The sequence below is a fragment of the Thermobia domestica genome, chromosome 9 (assembly GCF_964235325.1).
Source record: "Thermobia domestica chromosome 9, izTheDome1.hap1.1, whole genome shotgun sequence".
In the NCBI taxonomy this organism is placed as follows: Eukaryota; Metazoa; Arthropoda; class Insecta; order Zygentoma; family Lepismatidae; genus Thermobia; species Thermobia domestica.
The window spans coordinates 179,200,332-179,224,878 of NC_137462.1; the positions used below are offsets into that span (position 1 = coordinate 179,200,332).

Consider the following 24,547-nt stretch of genomic DNA (forward strand, 5'->3'; position numbering starts at 1 on the left):
AATTTTCAAAATAAGTAGCTTTTATGTTCCTCTTTAACATATAAAAAAATTAGGAGGGTATTTTTTGGTATGTTCAAGAAAAACAAATTATGACACAATGTAAGTTGAGGGCGGATTTAGGCACTTTTTGCACAAAACCCCCAAATTTCCAGTGTCTATTTCCAATTTTCCGTGTTGAAAATGTTTATAACGCTCAAGACTGAGGTGATTGAATAATTGAATTGTGACAGAAATTTGAAATTTCAAGTACCATTGCTGAAAGGACTCAGATTCTGTCATTAGTTCCAAAATCATGGACGACTATGAAAACTATTGAAACATTTAAAACAACCGAGTATCTCGTTCGTGCATTAGAAGAACTGGCTCACTCATAAGATATAAGTACAAACAATGGATTGAAACTGACAAAACTCAAATGGAGACAATGATTAAAGATATAGACGACTTTGTTGAGATTTTGGTAGGAATAAAATGACAAATTAGCGCAGCATCACTTCATAGCCAAATCCCAGAGCAACTACTTCAAATACACACAATAAAAACTTTGGATGACAAATCATGCTTAATTATGGTTGATTTTGCTGAAAACTACTCCTCTATTATTCAAGATGAAGTTTAAGAGTAGCACTGGACCAACATTCTACTTAACTGTGCAACATTCTATTTTTTTTAAATGCAACATCTCAAGACATCCTGTAACTTCTGTTATCAAATGTTTCATTATGTTGTATCAGTGATATGTTAAAGCAGGATACAGTTATATTTTATGTTTTGCAAGTTATTCTTTTGAAATATGTTAACTATGTTTTTCCTCATATTAAACACGTTATCTACTTTGAAGACGGGTCAGCAGCCCGATATAAAGGCGCTATATATATATATATATATATATATATATATATATATATATATATATATATATATATATAAACTTTGTCAACTTACGCCTGCATGAGTGATTTTGGACTCACTTGTGAAAGTGTTTGCGATGACATAGTTGAGACGCTGAAATGTCTAGCGAGACATGATAGTTTACAGTCCACTGGATGACCGGATTGTTACTGTTGCCGATTTTTTCGAATTTTGTCAAACTATAACCAAACGCTTTTTTTATGCTGGAATATGTTGGAAACCTTCGTCCAATGCTTCAAAAGAGACTGGAAAAGCCATAACGTTGCAAGGGATGTGTGATATTCATCATTATGAACACATCAGCCTGTTGAAACTTGAAGCCAGTCGTGTATCTTCTTCAAAGACAACATTCACTCTAGATACTTGAGCAGAATCGAAAGAATCTTTCATGTGAGCAGTCTATTGCGTGCATTTCTGAAGAGAAATGGTGGATTGCAAAAATAGTTGAGAATTCACAAGAATATCGTGACTAATGTGAATTTCCTTCATCCCCATGGACACAAGTTTTATTATTATTATTATTATTATTATTATTATTATTATTATTATTATTATTATTATTATTATTTGGACAAAAACCACTGACACATGCTGGATTCCATACGAAAATTGCATCATTCAGGACATTTTTTAAACTACCTTTTTGTATCCAAATGGATACCCAGGCCCAGTACTTGGATACCCAGTGCGCTTCATAAATCATTAAATTACGGAAAGAGAACTTGAACAATACATTACTTAGTTGGGTTTTGCGAGTACATGTATTAACTTGTATTCTGTGGATAGGTATAAAATTGGAGAGCTTCAGTCTTGAAATTTCAGATACTCCTCTTTCCTTAGTTTCGCGTAATCATTTGTCTACCTCGAGACACTAGCACTTTCATTCTACTCCAACACAGAAAAAGTGCTAGCATCCGTAACATCCTTACTATTTGGTGTGTTTGCCACAGATCTGATCTTGCAATGGAGGACATTTTGGAGACTGTGTCCCTGAAGTGACACAATGGCTGTCAAGTTTGAAAAATGTTGCAACGTACTTCAGAACATCGAAAATAAAAACAAAAATGCTGCACAAAACAATACCTAATTTCCACACTGTTCCTGCCTATTTTGAGGTACGATTTGCTGAGCACTTGCGTACATTGGTTGCCGCCATACTCCACAACTTACCTGGATGCAAGATGGTTTGAGGGGACAATTGTCAGGGGGAAAGAAGGATCGAGCTGCTGCCAAAGGAATGTTAGACGGGTGGGCCGAAAATTCATATATGACATCACGCGTATCTTCCATCAGATGCAGAAAATTCTTCAACAGTCTGATCTACTGCCTGATATTCTTGCAGCAAGGGATTCAGCATTAAGGAAACTGAATTTAATGTTGAAGAATTCCTTTCCCGGTGGACAGGAGGACTGCGTACTTAACAACATGAATGACGATGAACAGAGGTGACAGTGCTATACAGGTCATAATATGCATGTGACTCGTCGGAACAGAAACTTCGCTATCTGTTCGAAGAGAAATATAGTGCAGTCTTGCTTAAACTTCCTTAGTGTTCGACTGAACATAGAAGAAGACGGCATTCTCAGATCAATTCAGACTTCCCGCATCTTCAGCACAGTCGATGATGAATGCTGCTCGTTCATTAGTAGAAGCAATATTTGGAAAAGGAGGAGTACAGACTTTTGCCTCATATGTATGCGACAGCTGGCCAGGAATTGAAGAAGTACCTTACTAGTGGTGCTGATGCAGGAATGTAATATTCTATGAGATTGAGGAGACTATTTCCAGTCTCCTCTCCAATGTTGCAGAAATTTTTTGCTGCCTTACTTGCAGTATCGCCTCACAGCATGTCAGTTGAACAAGCTGTTTCACACTATAACCTGCTTCGAAGTATTCATCGTTTGTCGATGAGTGAAAACACGACTACTGATCGACTTATGATATCACTAAATGGAATGGGTACTGCAAACTATGACCCAAGACCGCCTTGAGTTCTTGAAACAAAAGGACAGACGGGAGAGCAGGCCTGATAGTGGTATTTATAAAAAAAGGGAGTTTGTGAAGAAGTTTTTCAGAGTTGAATAATCTGTTATATTCAAAATCAACATATTTATATCACATAGGCCTCTGTTGCAATTTATTATCAGTCAATGCCCTTTATTCGGTGATAGTAGATCATGTATGAATTGCCGTGACAGTAATATAGGTGTTAAGACTGCTAGTGATATTAATGGTTCCGTCAAACCTATGGTAACTAGTTGAGAAACTTACTCAAGTATATTCTAAACGTGTAAGAAACCAAACACTGCAGAACACATTTAGATGTAGAGTGTGAAAATAATAGCAAGAGTGCAACTAATAACAACTGGGATAACACGCTTTAGAGCACATGAGAAACCAAACAGTGTGAAAATAATATCAAGAGTATTATTAACATTAACAAATAGCCTAAAATGTTGTAATACAGGTAAGAAACCAAATAATATGGGACAAGTTAAAATTTGAAGTGTGAAAATAATACTAAAAAATAACCAGTTACAAGTGTAATAACACGCTTGAAAACAGGAGAGAAACCAAACAATGTGAAACAGATTGAGATTTAAAGTGTAAAAATTATAGCAGAAGTGGAACCACTAACAAAAAAAAGCTTACATGCCATGATTTAAACCATTGATAAGATTTAAACCATAAAGATAAATTTTTGATTATATTTTCTTTCTTAAAAATTGAAGTATTGTAGTAATATTTAGTATTGAATACATATGTACACATAAAATGATTTCGTTAGAGAAATGTTTAGTCGAGTTCATGTATTGTTATTTCCTTGTTGAGTAGTTTCTGTCTTGTATTGTGTGTGTTTTTTTATCCTCTCCATCTGTACCAGTCGCATTTTTTGTCTTTGTCATGTCTATGCCTAACTTAAAACTATGGATGTAAAAATAATTAAACAAATAAAGAAAATTATCAAATTATGAGAGCACAGTTCGGTTTTATCTTTAAGTACCGGCGTGAAGGTGGATTTGAGCTAAAATGTAAAAAAGATAATGCCCGCTCCTGTATTGATGGCGATGTGTTGAATCGGAAATGAAACGGTTAGTAGAAGTCTGACATATACGTTATTTTGTATGTCATTATTTCAAAGGTATACATTGCACAAAAATGCACTTTAAAAAGATCTCTGTGCGTTTGAATTTTGCTGTGTGTGACAAGGGCTCTTTTGTGCCTGGATACCCAGTAGAGATTTCTTAAAAAAAATGCACTGGCATCATTAATAGTGAAGTACCCAGTATTTCAACTGGTACTGGCAGAAATTACAACATTTCTGAAGAAGAAATTCAAGTTAGTGAGAAGACCTTCTCTAAAATTAGTGATAAGAGATCTTAGGCTCAATATTTCAAATTGCTCACAATCAACCAAACATGTAAATGTTATTTGTGTATTACATAACGATAGTTCACTATTGTTCACTGTTTCTTTTATTAAATCAAACAGCACTATATAGGTTGCGTAATAGGCACATATTGTTTTAAAATAACTTTATAAATTACATTTAAGGAAGAGTTTCTACTTGTTTATTATTATTATTTCTTCATAAGAATCATCTACCATTGTAGAGGAACATACTTAACCATGCAAGTCGTATTACTAGAAAATTAAATAATATGAGACTTGAATTATGTTTTTTTTTTTTTTTTTCCTTCAACATATCAAAAAACACCCTCCGAATTTGTTTTTATATGTTAAAGAGAAACACCAGAGCTACTGATTTTGAAATTTTGAGGTTAGGTGGGCCTTTTTCAGAAATAGTTGCCAAATTTTGACATTATTTTTTCTTCTTTTTTTCTCTTTGACGGTGAAATTCATATGCTTACCCCACTTCTACAGTTCATTACTACAATGTTTTAGATGCTACAAATTCCGAGATTGTTTTAGTGAAAATCATTTTCAAATAGCTTCAATATCTCCAGAGATCTAGCGGTTTCAGTACTTTAAGTCGAAGGCGGACTTAGGTTTTTTTTTTTTTTTTTTTTTTTTTTTTTTTTTTTTTTGCACAAAACCCCCCAATTTCAATTGGCCTACAGCAGTTCTCTTTGAGTTGTAACATTTTACAGGTCTGTTATGTTTGAGTACCACAACACATGTACAAAATTTGAATAACATTTTAAACATATGAGCCACATTTTAGTTCGAAATTTGGTGATTTCATATGGAATGACCCGTACCCAAAAGAAAAATATAAATGCTTATTCACGTGTTGTGCATACTCCCCCCGAAACAAAATCCTAAATACGCCACTGCGACTGGTTGTTCGTGTCATTATTGTCCGTGTCTGTATAAACACTTCAACTGGAGCGGGGTTTTTAAAGTTAACCCTTCATTTTTCCATTTTTCCTTTCGCTGTACAGTTTACCGTCCACGCCAATAATGTCTGAAAAACTTCAATGTAATGTTTATACTCTATTTAAATAACGTAGCACATGATGAATCAACTCATCTGTAACAGTAAAGTAATTGTAAGTGTTGACTTCCCGAGCTCCGTCACGGAATCGATATTTGGAGGGGAAAAAAGCGTGAAAAGCGCAGCTTTAGCGGGGAATAGAAGCTCAAGCTCGAAATTTGAATTGAGAGTTTTTAAATATTTGGACTTCGATTTGACCTTGATGCCAGAAATCGGGACCAGCACCAATCCATTTCTCGTATGATACCTAGATTTTTTTTTTTTTTTTTTTTTTAAGTATGACCAGTTTAATATAATTTTTAATTTTAGTGGTTTTCATAATACTGAGGTAGGTTTTCTTTTGCAAGGCTGTGTATAATAAAGTAAAGTGGAAGATTTCAATATAAGCAGAAAAATTAACATATGCTTGTTATCATGGTTATCTCTTCGGCCGAATTATTAAGTAAATAAACCTTAGAGAGCTACGGAGACAAGAGTAAGTACAACATTTAAACACGTTCAGAAAGGTTCGGTGGGGTGTGTGCATGTCAGACAATACGTACATAGTTATTGTCGGTGGATTTATTGAATTAATAAATCTCCTATTTATTACAGATGTCATATATATATATATATATATATATATATATATATATATATATATATATATATATATATATATATATATATATAGATAGATAGATAGATAGATAGATAGATATAGATATAGATATATAGATATAAGCTTATTATCTCAGTTTGAATTATTGTACCTTTAGACTTTACGTCCCGTTTGTCTAATTTTATCCCCTCCCAATATAGATTATCTAATTCGGACACTGAGCTTAATGATATACCGCCTACCTTTTGCTGCGAGAAGGTTTTGGTTCAATCCTGGATTATGTCTTTTTTAGCCTAATGATCATAACCGCAAGTCGTTAAGAATTTCATTTTGGTTAATTTCATTACATCCTCCCGTCCCATGTTCTCTCGTTTGTGTTTCATTCCACCAATGCACCAAGAAGGTAGTGTAAGTTTTCGGAGAACGTATTTTTGTTTTGTGTTATGAATAATCGTGTAATCAGGGATGCATGTTCTTTCACACCAAGAAAGTAAGGATTTTTTTTTTCTTTAGTACTCAAGAATGGCACAGATACATTTAATAATTTATCTATTAGTTCTAAGCTGGCCAATAACTTCCTTTTGTTTTCAGTGTTGTGTGTAGTGATAAAATATTGTTATAGCATTATGTACACTCATGTCCAAAATGATTGTCGCATATCTATAACTGTCTTCTTGTAAGAATATAATTTGATAATGATTTTGCCTGGTACTTTTAATACTGATACTGTGTGTATAATCGAAAAAGTGATATTTGTGATAAATTTCATAGGAAAAGAATTATAAATACGAAAACTAGAATGAGTAAAACAAAATGTTGCTAAATGGACAAGGAACCTTTAATTTCGTTTTATTCGTATTTACTGCTCTTTTGACATTAAATTTGCCATGTTGCATTATACCTTGGTATAATGTATCCATGATCTACATACAGCCTGTATATATAGATTCACATTTTGTTACAAAATAAGTAGAGATTTTGAAATATGTAGAAATTAATTCTTGTACCGCAGAATTTAATTATGAAATTTTAAATACTATGCCAAAAGAGCAATATTCCTCTTTCCTTTCTCACGACGGGCTGTGGATGACGGACTGCGGGATGCCGAGCTGCGGGTTGTGATGGAAGAGGCTCTGGAATCATCATCATTGGGCAAATTTGAGTTCCATTTTCTGGGGACAATTGGCCCGGTGAATGGGCTAGTGATTGTTGGTGGCATACCTGAAGGGGGCCAGTAGGTGTCGCGGCCACCAGTCAAGTGATACATTTGCACAGTCCATAGTCCTAAGGAAAGTGAATATCATCACACTATTACTTTATATATATATACAGTATATATAAAGTAATGTGAGATTAATTGTTGTGTATAGTGTGATGATGTTCACTTTCCTTAGGACTATGGACTGTGCAGTTGCTCCAACGACACATACATACATGTCTTTGCTGATTTATACACATATACTAAAATTATAAGAAATACTGGGCAAATTTGTTATCAAATTATATTCTTACAACAACATATTTTAAGACATGCGACAATAATTTTGGACATGAGTGTACATGAAAAATGAAAATAATTTAATGCTTCTTTCTTTGAAAGAAATATTCTGTGGAATGAGGAACTGTATTTCTGGACTATCTGAAATTATTATGACTGATTTCAGTGTTTGTATCTCACGGAAAGTTTATCTTCATTATTTCCAGTCAGATTTCAGTGCCCTTTTCTTGTATTATGAATGAATTAGGTATATTCTTGGATATACGTATCAAAAATGGTAAAATTACATTACCAATTATAAGCTACAGAAAACGCTGGAAAGTACTTTTTTAACCTTTACAAAATGAATATACCTATATGAATGTTCATATCTTTGGTACGAATAATCCCTAGGTTCAGTTCACTGGGAGAATATAATTTTCATGTTGACTCAGTATCGTGAAGCAATTATGGGGCTAACAAATTAAGAAGTAACGAATTCCAGTCTAGTGTACCGAAAGAATGATGGAATTTATGTGCATATCACACATTACCTAACAAGCAGTCTGACGGGATATATCATCCATGACAGTAAAAAACAGGAAGCGCAATTTATCATTCATATATGCTTGATTATTGTTTCACGCATTATCTTCGCTGTTAATCGTAGAGTTTACTCCACAATAAATGATCTACCGCATCCTGCTTGAGTTGAACACTATGAAGACCGACCATACAGCTTTTAGTTGAATGATGTGTATTCAGCACATTGGTTCCCATTGGTGCTGTTTCTGACTTTTCGATCGATTATTTATTGAAGTTCATTTCATTTATTTAAAAATACTATAATGCTAATATATTTATTTCGGATAGTAAAAGTAGCATATTATTGTTTCATTTCAGTTGAAAGAAGTAATAAATAAAGCCTCACCGGAGTTAGTTGGGAAACCTCTTTTCACAGGAGTGTTAACAGAGAAACAATGGCATATTCTGGGAGAAATCCAAAGTGAACTACAACAAGAGTATCGTATGAGGAGAGAGATGTTAATCAAGAGATTGGATGTAACTATTCAGTCTTTCCAGGTAAGATTTTTCTCTGCAATTGTTCTCTCGTAAGTATAAAACTTCCTGTCGTCTAATATAGATTTCTGCGATTAAAAATACGTTCATAGAGAACTACACGTAATGTAAATAAAAATACACGTACCAGCCTTTTTGACCGTTATAAACGTTATGAAGCTAGTATTAACTTACACTGCAAAAAGTTTTGGTATTCCAGTAGTCAGACGTAAGATTTAGTCGTATTGCGTCATGAAGGTAAGTCAGTTTTCTGGAAAACTGCGCTGCATTTTACAATTTTATTTCGATAAAGACGCAAATGTTGCACAGGTCCGTGAAAAAATGTGTACTCTTTATATGATACGGTATCAAAAGCAACAGCCAAAAGATAATTCTCTCGTTTTCGTTCTGGACAATTAGATGTGCAATGTGCTTCTCGCAGTGTGCAACCAATCACAGCAAAAGTGGATGATATTCTGGCAAAAGTTGAGCAAGACCGGCGTGAAGCAAACATGACATCACCAGTGACCTAACATCCATCACCAACAGTGTTAAGCCATTTGGAGAAAGCTGTCTATAAAAAGAAGCTCGACGTTGGATGTTACATAATCTAACTGAAAATTATTTACTCGATCGAATATCTCTCTCCGAATCTCTACTGAAACAGAACGAATTCGAGTTATTTCTGAAGCAGTTGCTCACGAGTAATGAAAAGTATATAACCTACGATAATAGTGTGCGAAAAAGGACCGTAGTCGAAATGAGAAGAAACTCCGCAGTAAAGTCCATACTGATACACAGGAAGGTTATACTGTGCGTTTGGTGTAATTGGAAGGGTATCGTGCATCATGAGTTGCTACCGTTGGGCAGAAAAATAGACACGGACCTGTACTGTCGACAGGAAGCGCAACTGCATCTAGCAATTTAAATGAAACGGCCGGAACTGATCAACTGGCATAAGAGTGTCATATACCACGCTGACAACATCAGACCGTATGCACTTTTAACAAGCTGTCAGAAATTGAGAATACTTCGCTGAGAGGTTTTAATGCATCCACCTTATACAGTAACCCCGATATGGCACCATCAGACGTATCATTTGTTTCAGTTTCTACAAAACTCACTGAATGATGTTAAGTTAATTTCAAAAGGGGCGTGTAAAATCCACGTAGTGCACTTAGTTCTGTAGTGAAGGATTGTGGTGTTGCCGGAAAAATTGCAAGTCATAAAAAAATGGTGCATATGTGATTTCATAATGTATTTTCAAATGTAATAAATATCTTCTCAATTTTTACCTCCAAAGGCTCAATACTCTTTAGGCAAATTTTGATATTGGGCCATTCCACACCCAATCATCCATCGGAAATAAAATGTCCATTTCACCCCATGTCAGATTTCTATAAAATTTACTATAAAGCATGTATAGTAAAATATAAAACCATTTTTTTTCTCACATTACCTCCGGTTAATTAGTTACTGCTTCCGAATGATTACTGTGCTCGGAGGCTTTGTGAACGTTGATGTGAAAAAATAGAACATGTTCCTTCAATTTAGCAGTACAAAATCGTGATTGAAGCAAAAGTATTGAAATTCACCTTACTACAATAAATTTGATTAGGATTTCTATGTAGTGTGAAACGACATGAATGATTTCAAACCCATGAAGTATCTGTCGAAAGTGTTGATATGAGGTCATACTGAAAAGTAATGTTTTTAGTTGAAGTTACGGGTGTAAAAAAACACATGGATGAGAATATTACTAAAAGTTTAGTATACAGAGAACAGTAATTACACTGTGCAATTTTTTTCCCTTCAAATGAAATTATGTGATTTTAACTAAATGACAGGTGCTGAATTTATTGGTGAAAACCAAAATGTTCCATCACGTCACGTTTTTGTTGGACAGACCACAACACATTATACGAAATGTACATATTTTCGTATATTTACTATCTAATGTAGGCTAGGAAGAAGTATTATACTACTATTAAATTTTGTTTACTTACCCTTTAAAATGCTTTTTTAGTTGCTTAGCTTGTAGGCATCTTGTGGAGTCTCTATGATGATAGAACAGCAATACTCAGCAAGCATACTTTCAGTCCGTTTTCCACTGTAGTGCTTTTCAAATGTGCCAATGTCCTGATGAAACCGTTCTCCGTCTTCATCACTTACTGCGCCGAGATTTTTAGGAAAAAGTCAAGATGAGTGCAAGAAGTGTAATTCTAATGACATGTCGCATCCCGTGAGTTGAAAACTGCATACCACGTCACTTGCAATAGCTTCATAATTTTCAGTCTTTACATTTCCAAGAAAACCTGAACATACCGATTTAAATGACAGCCAGCTAATTTCTTAATTTCAGAGAACTTAATTTCAAAATCATCATCCTGCATGACTGTTTTAATCTGTGGACCACCAAATATCTCTTCTTTAATTTTTGCTTCAGTGAAGTTTGGGTATTTCTCTTTAAGGTGCGTGAAAGTAATACCTTCTCCATCTAGTTCTTTAACAAAAATCTTAATCAACCCAAACTTAATATGTAATGGCGGCCAAAATACATCTTGAGGGTTCACAATTCGTTGACGAGATATAGTCTTGGTGCCAGGAATGAAATCTTATCTTCGAGGACAGTATTTACGGATGTAGTACTTTGCTTTGTCACGGCTATTCATTACATTCTTGTGAGGATACTAATAACTTTCAAGTCCACACACAATGCCATTTGAATTTTTTATATTCAATGAAATCCAATATCCCACTTATAATTTGATACATCTCCTTTGTATGAGCTGCGTATACCACAGAAAGAGATGCGTGAACATCTTCAATATGGAGAAGCACTACCTTCAGACTTAGTTTTGAGGTGTCAATAAACAAGCACTAATCAGTGGAATTATGTTCATGTTCCAAAGACTGAAATAAGCCATCTATATCTTTGCAGTAAACAATGCTTCCATTTTCAACAAAATAGTCCTCAAAATGACTTTGTTTCCTAAGAAACTTATTTTAACATCTTGAGCTGAGAGATTCCAACCTCGAAAAAAATAAAAAAGAAAAAAAAACTGGAGCGCAGTAATTCCGCTTTTCTTTTAGAAAGATCTAAGTCTCGTACAAGATCGTTAAGCTCTTCACGTGTAATCAAATGTGATGACCTTAACTGGGATATAGATGGCTGAAAGTTTATATCTTCACTCTTGCTTGAAACGTTTGTGATATCTTCTTCTGAATCAGTAGTGTAATGTTCTGGAGATTTAGGTACTGAAAGATCCTCACTGTGGGGAACTGGTCGAATAGCTGACTTGGAAAACCATTTACATCTGTCAAGCAAAAGTAGCAGTCAGTCAGAAGATCCATTTGTTCACACCAAATCACAGGAACATTAAATTTCATAGAACTACGTTTTCCTTGTAGCCAGCTTCTCAAATTCCTGGAACACGTAGTGCAACATATGCGTGGGGCCCAAGGCTTATCCTGGTCTCCATCCCTACATCCAAAGTACAGTTCATAAGCTTTTAAACTAAAAGTGTAAGTCTGCTATTTTGAGTTTTAAATGTAAGTTCATCACACGCAACAAGTCGATTTTATTTTTACAAGCATGGAACATTGTACTCCACTGCACGTAGCTAAACGTTTATTCAGCACTTTCTTGAAACTCAGAGACACAGCACACACTACCACAAAAAGACACAACGTGGCAAATCTGACCCTCCTAACGAAACACCGCGCAGCAAATAACAATACAATCGAACCAAAAATTACTCAAATGCTAAAACATATGGCAGCAGAGATAGTCAACACAAATCTGAACTTACTTATCACGAAATGTTGATGGGTTACTACCTGAAATGAAGAGTGAGGAGAAATATGGGCAACTAGTATTCTCTATTATAACGCAGAAAAAGACTCTTACGCAGTAAGAAAAAATTGGGGGCGATGAGGAGAACCCCACTTTAAGCAGCGTATTCCTTCAGTAAAGAAGAAAAATTGCCACTTGGATGATTAAATGAGCGTATATTATAAGGTATATTGTATTACATATGGAAATTTTTTATTTTAAGCACATTTCTGCCCTCCCTGCTGGTCTAGTGAGTAGCACGCGCGCCTTCGGTGCACGGAGTCTCGGGTTCGAGTCCCGATAGGAGAACACTGAACGACACGGTGGCTCGGATTACACCTTAAGCTGTAGACCCGCGTTTCATATAGATTCGGTGCTGAAAAGGTACTGTTAATTTCAATAACAGGTACAGGTTCAGTAACAAAACCAAACATTAATCATATTTCATCATCATCCGTAAAAATATGGTATTTCACAGTACAAAATTTGAAACTTTCCAATTTTTCACGAAATTTGTATGTGATACATAAAAAGTAATTACAGATTTGATTTTCTTATACAAAAATACACAAGAAAACATATTTTCATATAAAGAACAGATTTCATGTTGCACAGTGTTATTTTTGCACATAAGTATCCACGTTCAGACGATCAACACATTTCTGCAAACTATTGACCATTTTCATAATCTTGTCGTAAAATTTGTTTATCTTGATAGGACCACAGCCTGATTTTCTGCTTCACTCCCATCATCAGAATCAAGATGCTCTCAGGTGTTTTTTAAGTTTCGGAAAAAGATGAAGAACTGATGGAGCCAGATTCTGAATTGTATTTAGGATGAGGTATGACAGTGGAACTAAGGCGTTGAATATTCTGAGTTGTCATTGCATTAGTTCAGGGCGAGCTTTGTTATGCTACCTGAGAGGTTCTGTTTTTGGACGAACTCGTCGAATCCATGGTTTCAGTTTTATGAGAGTGTAACTGTACTGATCAGAACTGATGGTCCAGTAAACGTCCCAGAAGTTTGTCAGCACAACTTTCCTTCTGATACCACAGTCTTACACATTTTTGGTGCAGCTGATCCTTTGTGGCGATATTCCATGGAGGTGGTCTTGTTTTCAGGGTCTAAAGGGTGTACCCAAGTTTCATAACCTGTGACAGTGTTGTTCAAGAACTCATTACCTTCACATTCAAAGCGCTGAAGCAATTGTTTGCAAATGTCCATTCTGTTTTGTTTCATGTTATGAGACTACTTTATCGCTACCCACTGTGCTCAAACTTTTGGGTATCCCAGATCTGTGATTATCGTTTGTACCCGCTCCTGCGATTTTCCATACTTCATAGGGGTTCTCGCGAATCAGACCATCAACACGATGGCGATGTAATTAATCGTTGCAGTGCGTGGCATCCACATCGTTTTTTGTCAGTCAAGATAAAGTTCGCTCCCATAAAGTTCTCTATATGAGCACGAACAACCCAACTTCTTATCGCACTGATGACTACACATCCCTCCCCGTAAACAGCCATTCTTCGATGCATATCAATGAGGGATATACCTTCTGCTCTGAGAAATTCGATAACTGTATACTGTCAGCCACACCGACACAGTGTTGTTATCTGCTCTGTTTCTTGTTATAGCTCTTGAACTCCAGTACTGTTCAGTTTGAAACCTGCAACATATCAAGAGTAAAGTGTCACTAATATATTTGTTTAAATCCTAAAAGGAAATAAGAGGCATTACTTTCGGGTTTTCGAACAGGGTTTAAAATATCATTGGATATTTGCTGTTAGCAATATACAGAAGGTATACGGTGAGTCAAAAGTCTCAGGACACTCTTCTTTCTTCGAAATGGGTTGAAAGCTATTTCAGGTTCACCGTTGTGCATCAGATACGGTACCTTATGTTTGAAGACACTTCCGGTTCAAAGCCGCTATCTTGAAATTCGCCGTATTTGATCGAGGATTTGATTAAAAAATGAAAAGGGGGACATGCGGGGTATGGTATATCACTTATTATGTTTAGATAGACCAAGATATTTCGAAAATCTGACACAGCAATATTTTCGTTGTTTCGTCCCTAATGTGGTCTTTAATTCTGGTTGCTGTTTTGCTTTTAGTCATTCCAGAGTATTATTCGGTACACTTACAATTTGGCTGATATGTCTGATTAATGAAAGATTAATGATGATAATTTTATTATCATTTTAATATCTCGAAATATTTTAATTTACCTAGACACAATTGGAGAAGTTAAAGTTTTACATAGTACGTCGTCTTACATTTATTTAGATGTATATATATATATATAAAGTTTTGTCATTTTTAATCAGAAGAAGGAACTCAAGTTGGAATCTGGACAAGGGAAGTTTGGATATGCCATGGGATTTCATCATTAATATTAATAATTCTTATATTCAAATAAGAATCTTTATTAACTTAGTATGTCAGATAAAAAAGTTACATTAAAATCAGATAAATAAAGAAAACAAAAAACAAAATTTTCTCTTAGTCATTTTATTAGCCGAATACACTTCTCAAAATCCCAAAAGATATAGGAGCAAAAATGAAAATAGTCACGATTTAGTTACTACTTACAATTTCAACAAATCACGACGAGACCCAACAATTAATTGAAGAAAGATTCCCATCAATTCAGCATACCGAAAAAAACACAAAAAATCACGATTTCAGAGCTACCTTATAACTAGTTCGTTAAGTATTTATTACATAATGTAAATATTTGTATAAAATTCCACGACATATAAAAGAAATGTATAATCATCTAAGTTTAACGTGCAAATAACATTTAACGTAGATTTGAGATTCTCTTTATAAAGTTAGAAGTGAGCACAGTTTCACAAAATTGCATTTTTTTTAACTTTCGATAGAAACACCTGAAGAACGCTAGTACTCACTGAACTTTAGAAAGTATAATTAATTGTATCATATTGTTAGATTTCAAAATCGCCTAAGCTTCTTCGAGAAATTCGCATGAGAAGTACTCACTCGCACTAGTATAATACCTCTGTTGTATTTTTCAAGAGAAACGGTTGGTGCTGTATGCAGAATTATTAATTAAATACACTCCCAGCCCCCGCCAAGTGAACTTTGTAATGGACAGACACCGTGTGCGTGGGTTTTCTCGGGGTTCTCCCGTTTCCTCCCACTTTCTTCATTCCACCATTTCATTCATTACTCATCATCACCGTCTCCTTTAGCCTAACCGGTATAACCGTGGGACGTAAAACTCAAAGATTTCCTTTTCCTTTAATTAAATACACATTTATTTATGAAATGAACACAATTGCCCGAGACGTTTTCAAGAAAAAGATGGTTTCTGGATTTCAAAATCATTAAATTACTATACCAGGATATTTTCTTGAAAAGCAGTGATGGTACATTGGCGATATTAATGACTATTTAATTTTTAAAATAAAAAGAAAATCGTTACAGCGATTGTGGAGTTTCACTCTATTTTTTTACATATAAGTAGAACATCCGAAATCTCCCTTTAAGAATGTTTATATTTAAAATTTGATCTTTATACGTTGAATGATGTCGCTAATGCTTTGAACGTAACGGACGAACGTACGTACATAAAACATTTTTTGACGTCTAGCAGTCATGAAACATGTAAATCGGGTGAAACGATCACAATACTTCCTTCACATCTATCCTTTGCATGCTTGATGGTTGGTGCTTCTTTTACGGTAAAGTGGTAAAGGGGAATTGTAGGGGTTCATTCCTACAGGAAAGCTGGATTAAATTCTGTATTATCTGTGGGCATAGCCTTGAACAGTATTTCAATTGCAAAAATTGGGTAGTATCTCAGATCCTTAGATAGCTCGTTAACAATAATTTGGACTATATGTTATGTGTTCTTATGATATAGTCAGCCACGCTCCTATTAGTTGTCGGTAGTGTGCAGGCAATTTGCCAACGAAACGAAAGCTTGAGGAGACATTGTTCTTAGTGTGGTAAGTAGCAGTCGATTTTTATAGTAACAAAATAAACAATAATAAAAAATAACTAGCTGAACCTGCGCTCTCTACACAGTGCATCATTCGCATATGAGCATAAATCTCCTCATTCCTCACAACATCTGTACATGTCCCTTTACAGACACAAGTAAAAGACGTATTGATTAAAAAAGCGAAGGAGTATCATAAAAGGGAGACTTTTTTCGATTATTTTTTCTCAAGACCAGTGTTTTCTTTCTAATTACATGCAGTATGTAATAAATAGACTTCGGATTTTTGCATATTTGCATGTTTTATTCCTGATGTGATATTGGTATGCTCTTGACACAGAAATTCGTTTCAGCTCTTTTGGGATAAAATAGCAGAGTTTTATAGTGCATATATTTGCATGTTTCAGAGGTTAATGGATGTTTATGTCGTTATTGCATATAAATGCATATTTAAAGGAATGACCAAATTGATAATTTTTAAACAACTTTCCTCATAAATGGAATTTCGAGTTTCTAATATAAATAGACTGAAGACCTTGAAATGGATCATTGTTGTCAGTTTAGAAAATCTTCCAAGGCCATGTTAAGGGATAATAAGAAGGGATGAATGATGTATGACTGTTACCTGTTTGGGAGGAAGTATAAATAATGGTGTCAAATCATGTACAACAAAATTTTCATGTCACCCATCTCAGAAGTTAAATCTGCTAGTGTTGTGTGTGTGTGTGGATTTGGAATTGTGTTGTCCTGTGGCAGTATAAGAATACCGAAAGAAAAATCCTCTAGAAGCTACGTTCTGAAACAATGGATTGAAGAAGAAAATATATTTTGCAAAGTGTATGTTAACAAGTAATATTTTCAAAGTAAGCAAGCTTGTTCTCAAAAAAGGACATTTCCATTTTCTTCGACAGTAAAAGCTCAAACTTCAGCAGCGCCCTATCTTTCGGCATTCTTATATTTTCGTAACAGTTTAAGTCTGGTAAGGAGTTTATACAACTATGAAGTAACCCAGATGTTGCGTTTTTCGCATACTCGACAGAGTGATTTAAATGTAAACTTGTGTTGTTTTGATACACACCTAGATCTCTCGAAACTTAACTTTCCTACTATTTAAATATAAACTTGTGTTGTTTTGATACACACCTAGGTCTCTCGAAACTTAACTTTCCTACTAAGTTTTCTGTTATGTTTTTGGTAAATTTATCTTCTTCCCATTCATACTCCATGTTTCCCTCAAATCAGTTTATTCCATTTAAAGTATCAATACTATACGTTGTAAATTATTGCTGTTTAAAACGGACAATGTTACGCTAAAAGAAAATATTCTATTATCCACACATAATTGGACACAAAAAGTAATTTCAAATAGATTTATTTTTTAAAAAACAAGAACATAAGGTTTTGAATACAGGCTTTTAATCCAGTAAAAACTAACTTAACAAGCCCTTTGTAAAACGGAAATTTATCTTAAACGGAAATATTTCACGGTCCCGTGAATTTCCCGTGAAAAAAGTGTTAAATTCTCTTGATTAGGCAGAATTTGTGTTGTGAACAACAGATGTTAAAATATACTTTGTAACGGAAACTTTCATGTTCCGGAATGCAGCGTTTAGAAAAAAAAAATAGACATTATGTGAGAGATTAGGGATATGAACTACGTTGGTTGTAAAGGTCTTCGTTTCTTTGTTACCCTACTTACAAATTTAACCTTTTGTCCACCACCATGTAAGGCCCTAGATGCCGTGCGAGTTTTTGAACGAAGTGCAATTTCCATAGTTTTTTCAAATACCAATTACTCGTTCTCTAGCTGGTCTAGAGACATGAAACAAGGAGCATAATATGCAAAATAGATCAAAAGAGAGCCAAAAGTAGAGGAAAGAACGCCGAAAAGGGCATAGCATTTACGTTTTGTCTTAGCCTTGGAAATAGTGAGTAGGCTTTTTTTTTCACTAAGTTTTATGCGTATTAATTCGTAGCATAAATAAATACTGTAATTGAATACGGTATGTACATTTTATTTTATCTCACTATGTCCATTGTATGTATGTACATTATTTATTTTTTTAAGCATAGATCTATCTTCTTTAATTTTAAAACCTTTAACGGGAAGGACCTGCACAATCCTTACGGAAATTGGATTTCAGTGGAATTGCTTGAAACCGTGATATGTTGTAGATTTTGTGATCCTGAGAAAAAGACTCAGTGGGCTCAATCACCAACTACTGACTGGCCACTTTTTTGAAAACAGCAGAATGTAACAGTATTCTGGATTTCGGTGGAAATGCTTGGAACCATGATACGTTGTAGATATTGTGATTCTGAGAAAAAGTCTTAGTGGGCACAACCACCAATCACTGACCGTTTGACCACTACAGGGCTAATTTTCACGAAACATTTCACAAAACAGCAGAAGGTAACAGTGTTCTGGATTTCGGTGGAATTGCTTGAAACCACTACGAGGCCTTAAAAAAACACGAGAAGGTAACGATATTCTAGGAGTTCGGTGGAATTGTATGAACCGTGAAAATGTTTAGATCTTCTCATCCGATCACACAGCCCAGTAAAGGGAGGTGGTGAGTAGCAGCTAACACCATTTAAGCATTGGTAGCATACCGATATTCATCTTGCGGGACAAAGGAAAGCCCCGGAAGTCATAGAGAAGATAATCGGCCTGGGTCGAACCTTCCGAATGTGAATAGACGCTCTACTAACTGATCTAACGTTACTCGGTAGCCACAAATTAACACAGCATCTACAACATATCAACAGTTTCATTCATTTTCACTGAAATTTAAAATATCGTTATACTCGGCTATTTTTAAAAATGTGAACCAGTAATGCCCAAACAGTCAATGATTGATGATTATGCCATTTAAGACTTTTTCTAAGCATGACAAGATCTACAACATATCAGTTTCATTCATTTTCACCGAAATCCAGAACATAGTTATACTCGACCATTTTTCAAATGACCCTATAGTGAGTAAATGGTCAGTGATTGGTGGTTGTGCCCATTGAGACTTTTTATCAGGATAACAATATCTACGATATACGGTTTCAAGCAATTCCATCAAAATCCAGAATACTGTTACCTTCTGCTGTATTCAAAAAGTTACCTTCTAGGGGAAAAATGGTCAGTGGTTTGTTTTTGTGCTCATTGAGACTTTTTCTCATGATAACAATATCTACAATATATCATTTTTTCAAGCAATTCCATCAAAATCCAAAATACTGTTACCTTCTGCTGTTTTCAAAAAAGTAGCCTGCAGCCAAACGGTCAGTGATTGGTAGTTGTGCCCATTGAGTCTTTTTCTCAGGATCACAATATCTACGATATATGGCTTCAAGCAATGCCACCGAAATCCAAAATTCTTACTTTCTGCTGCTGCTGCTGCTGCTAAAAAAAAAAAAAAAAAAGTCCTGTAGTGAGCAAACGGTCGGTGATTGTTCTCTGTGCCCATTGATACTTTTTCTCAGGATCACAATATCTTCAACATATCACGGTGTCGAGCAATTCCACCGAAATCCAATTTCCATAAGGATTGTGCGGAGTTTTTTTGTGTGAGTCCTGTTCAATTTCGCTATGCAGGCTTTACTATATGCTTATGCCAGAAATATTTATTTACTTCTTTGAGTATATTTATTATTTATTCACAGGTAATTGGCGCATTTTAATATTTTTTATTTGTAAATTACTATATATACGTATTTTAGTTTCACATACTGAGCTGTTTGAACCGAAAGAAACCAAATGTATTCAAGAAGCCGTGGACGCTTGCGGAGCTGAAAATATTAAAAGTGAACTTGTGTTTATCAATACTCATTTCAGTTCAATTTCAAAGATCATAACGAGGTTTGAAGAGCGATGATTAGGACTTTGTAGTGTATTTGAACTGTTTGATTCAATAACGAAACAGACTCCGCAATGACCAATTCGACAAGCATTTCTTCGATAAGAACAGTCAATTGACGCGAAAAATCCTGGCATATAATTCTTGTTTAATGTAAATAAAGTGTTCCTGGGAACAACGGCGCATGAATTTCAGATTTATCGGCAGTAGCATTGCTTCTTTGAAATACTATTCCTTAACGACCCGTGACACGGAAGGAACATTTTCTGTGTTTTGAGTGACAAATGCAGGTTTTTACCCGAAAATACTGAAAACTACATAGCTGTGTATTGTAGCATGAATGCATCATAGTTACACACCAAGTATATGTAGTTCATGTAATACACCTTTTTTCTCTACATATAATAAAATTCATCATTTAACTTTAGCCTTTGAATGGTGCATATTTATTCTTTTCAGTGCATATTTGCATATTTTCAGTGCATATTTTGCCGTTTTTAGTGCATATCGATCCGAAGTCTAGTAATAAGCAAATACATTACATACACAATTAATTATAATGTCAGTTATATATGGTGTTCATTGGGCAAAACACTCCCAAAAATAAAGGTTCATCTTAGACTGGAGAAATGGTTATCCTTCCTTTTCCATTATTATTTGGCCATGAAACAAACGCCTGAGACATATACAACCCCTATATACAACAATGTGGTGTTGGAATGTATAATACGTAGGATGTGATGCTTTATTTATTTATTTATTTATTTTTTTTTTTTTAATTTCAACACTTCCAATGTACCCGCAAAAATGTAATAAATAAATAGTGACCATGTTTTTTAAATATTCAATTAGAACTAGACAGTCTACTTGAAATTTCCAATCGATCAATGAAAATGTCATCTTTCTAGAGCCTGTAGTTTCCGAGATCTCATTGTCGAAAGAATTGTCCACAAACATATAAACGTCCACAACATATAGTTTAAAAGAACTCGGAAGATGGCATCACAATTCACGTGCATTGATTTTAGAGAAGGCTTATTAAAATACAAAGGCTTTGAACAATAATTTTAAAACATAAACTTTATGAAAATGATGTATTTAACTAATTTATTTAAAGTTCACATACTCAAAATGTTACATTTGTCTCTGTTAGACGTGAAATCACACATAACCGTAAATGAAAGATTTGAAAGCCAAAGTTATAAGTTGGAGCTCAGTCGCTTTTAATTGCTATTGTAGCATTTTAATAGATAGACTAGCTGAACCTGCGATCTTTACAGCGCATCATTCATATATGAGCATGAATCTCCTTGTTATTCCTCACATCTGTACATGTCCCTTTGCAGACACAAGTGAAAGAAGTCTTGGTAAAAATCGGCAAGAGATACCGTAAAGGGGAGATTTTTTCGATTACTTTTTCAATATCTCGTACCGTTTGCAAGATTTGAGCCTACTTCCGGTTGCAGTTTTTAATTCATGCATGATCTGTGTTTTCTTTCTTCTTGCATGTAGTATGTAATAAACAAATACATAAACTAAGTAACTCTATGGCCTATGGAACCCGGAGGTTCAATGCCGCGTTCACAAAAGCTCTTCACTGACTTCTATCCTTAGCCAATTGGATACAGTTTCTACTTTGTATTCCTATTTCTGCGAGATCCATCTTAATATTGTCCTCCCATCTGCGCCTACGTCTTCCTAATGGTCGTTTTCCGGCTGGTCTTCCAGTTAAGATTTTGAAAGCGTTCGTTCTTTCTTCCATTCTGGCTACATGACCTGCCCACCTGAGCTTCCTAGATTTGATGACCCTAACAATGTTGGATAAACCGTATAAATTGTATATAGTTCCTCATTACGAAGATTCCGCCATCCCCTATACCTGTTTCTCTTGGGTCCGAATATTCGTCTCAGGATCTTGTTCTCAAATACTTTCAATCTATGTTCTTCGTTCCGAGTAAGAAACCATATTTCGCAACCATACAGAACAACAGGTATGATTATCGTTTTATACATTTTAAAATAAGCTAATACATTACACATACAATCAATTATAATGTCAGTGATATGTGGTGTTCATTGGGCAAAACACTAAAAAAATACAGATTTATCTTAGACTGGAGAAATGGTTATCCTTCCTTTTTCATTATTATTTGGCCATGAAACAAACGCCTGAGACATATACAACAGTGTGGTGTTGGAATGTATAACGCATAGGGTATGATGCTTTAGTTTTTTTTAAAAAAAATTTCAACGCTTCCAGTGTACTCTAAAAAAATGTAATAAAGAAATAATGGCCAGTTTTTTTTTAAAATATTCAATTAGAATTGGACAATCAACGCAAAATTTCCAATCGATCAGTGAAAACGTCATCTTTCTAGAGTCTGTAGTTTCCGAGATCTCATTGTCGAAAGGATTGACCACAAACATATAAACGTCCTCAACATATAGTTTAAAAGAACTCGGAAGATGGAAGCATAATTCACATGCATTGATCTTAGAGAAGGCTTATTAAAATACAAAGGCTTTGAACAATAATTTTATATCATAAACTTTATGAAAAAGATATAGTTAACTAATTTAGACTATTTAAAGTACAAATACTTAAAATGTTTGTCTCTGTTAAACGTGAAATCATACATAACCGTAAATGAAAGATTTGAAAGCTGAAGCTATAGGTTGGAGCTCAGGCGCTCTTAATTGCTGATGTAACATTTTAATAGATAGATAACAAAAAATAGCTAAATAATACTCGTTTAAAACGGGTCCTTTTGTAAATTTTTCTGCTGTAGAGAATGGTGCCCTTTACAGAATTGATAATAGCAACAATAGCTAATTAACTAATATTTTTTTTACCGTGAACATCTACTGGTGGGGAGATGCAGTACTTTTTTTTCTTAAATAGCAATTTTAAGAAAACGCCACAAAAGTAATCGTGTCAAGATCGAACACTTGTAATTGTATTAGGACTTCAAATTGCATATAAGGCTTTCAGTAATTAGAATTATCTGATCTTTTGCAGGATAAGTTTTTCTTCCTAGTAGTCTTTAGGACTAAATAACTACCTTGCGTAGTTGTGTTCAGTACTTCGGGAAGCCTTAAAAAGAAATGCGTAACGATATTTCTTAGTCATAGTGCACGTATCGGGTCGTTCCACATGAAATGTGCTTTTTTTGTAACTGAGAAGCTGATTATTTTAAAATAACATTCTATTTTAAATGAAACGAAACTTCGTGTAATATTTGAAATAATATTCATTCTGTATAATGTTAGACGTTTTGAAATGAAATCCTTACATTTTTGTTTGCTTTTAGGTATAAAGAAATCATTGACAAAAACAAAGAGTTAAGTATGATTATCCTATACGAATACAAATTTGGACATAATGGTGAAGAAGCAAACTCAAACATATGCCACTTATTTTGTGAGGGCATAGTAAGGGCATCGTTCAACATTTGTTTGCCAAATTCAGGGGTAGAGACATGAATCTTTAAAATAAACCCCATGAAGAGCATTCATTTGTGATTAATCTAAGGATTTGGAAGCAACTATCCAGCAAGATCGCACAAAATAAATCCTCAAAATTGCAGAGAACTTTCATGTGTCTACTGCAAATGTATCCTTTAAATTGGCTGCCTCCCGTAAACTGAAGAACCCTGATACGTACGTACCCCAGAAACTGAGGAACTGACTATGCTCGAAAATACATTGCTCGGAAATCTGCAGTTCGCTTAATTTAAGGAATCAAAGAGCCTTTTTTGCATCAAATAGTCACCTGTGATGAAATATAGATGCAATGCGATAATTGCTGCTTTATATTAGAGAAGCTTCTACTTCTAGACTTTTCTATAGTGGCATGAAGGGATTGGAAAAACAAAGGCACAGTCACTGAAGCACAAGAGTGCTAATTTCAATAAATTCTATATATGTGATGAAAGGTACAACCAGGGCCGGATTTAGGCATGGGCCACGTGGACCCGGGACCAGGGCGGCAATTTTGAAAAAAAAAATATTTAGAAAACGAAAAACTATTAAAATTACATATTTCATTAACGACTTAATAAAATAAACAAACGCCATTTTTGAAATGGCCGTGACTACGATAATGTTGTAAGTCGTAGCAAATATTGTAATAAGTCAGTTGATTATTATGGTGGTTTGATCAGTTGTCGGTGGGTCTGTTAAAAAGGGCGGCAGTAGGCAGCTCGACGCTCGTACTTTCACAAATTGGTGTGTATTTATTTATTTATTCAACAAATACCAGATACAACTTGGAGGCCATTTTACACTGGATATATAACAACAAGGGAAAGAAATAGGAAAAATCCCAGTTAGGATGATCGGCGGTGACGATTGAACCCACGACCTTCCGAATTCGAACCCAAC

The 24,547-nt window shown here is 34.8% G+C and overlaps 1 protein-coding gene across 1 annotated transcript in view; it reads left to right on the top strand.

Annotated features, from left to right (window-relative positions):
- Window positions 1–24,547, top strand: part of LOC145660471 (protein FAM98A) — a 47,634-nt gene that overhangs the window by 16,520 nt on the left and 6,567 nt on the right. The window contains exon 5 of the mRNA XM_081725537.1: window positions 8,353–8,532. Within this exon, the coding sequence (XP_081581663.1) occupies window positions 8,353–8,532 (180 nt within the window). The remainder of the gene's footprint in view (window positions 1–8,352; window positions 8,533–24,547) is intronic.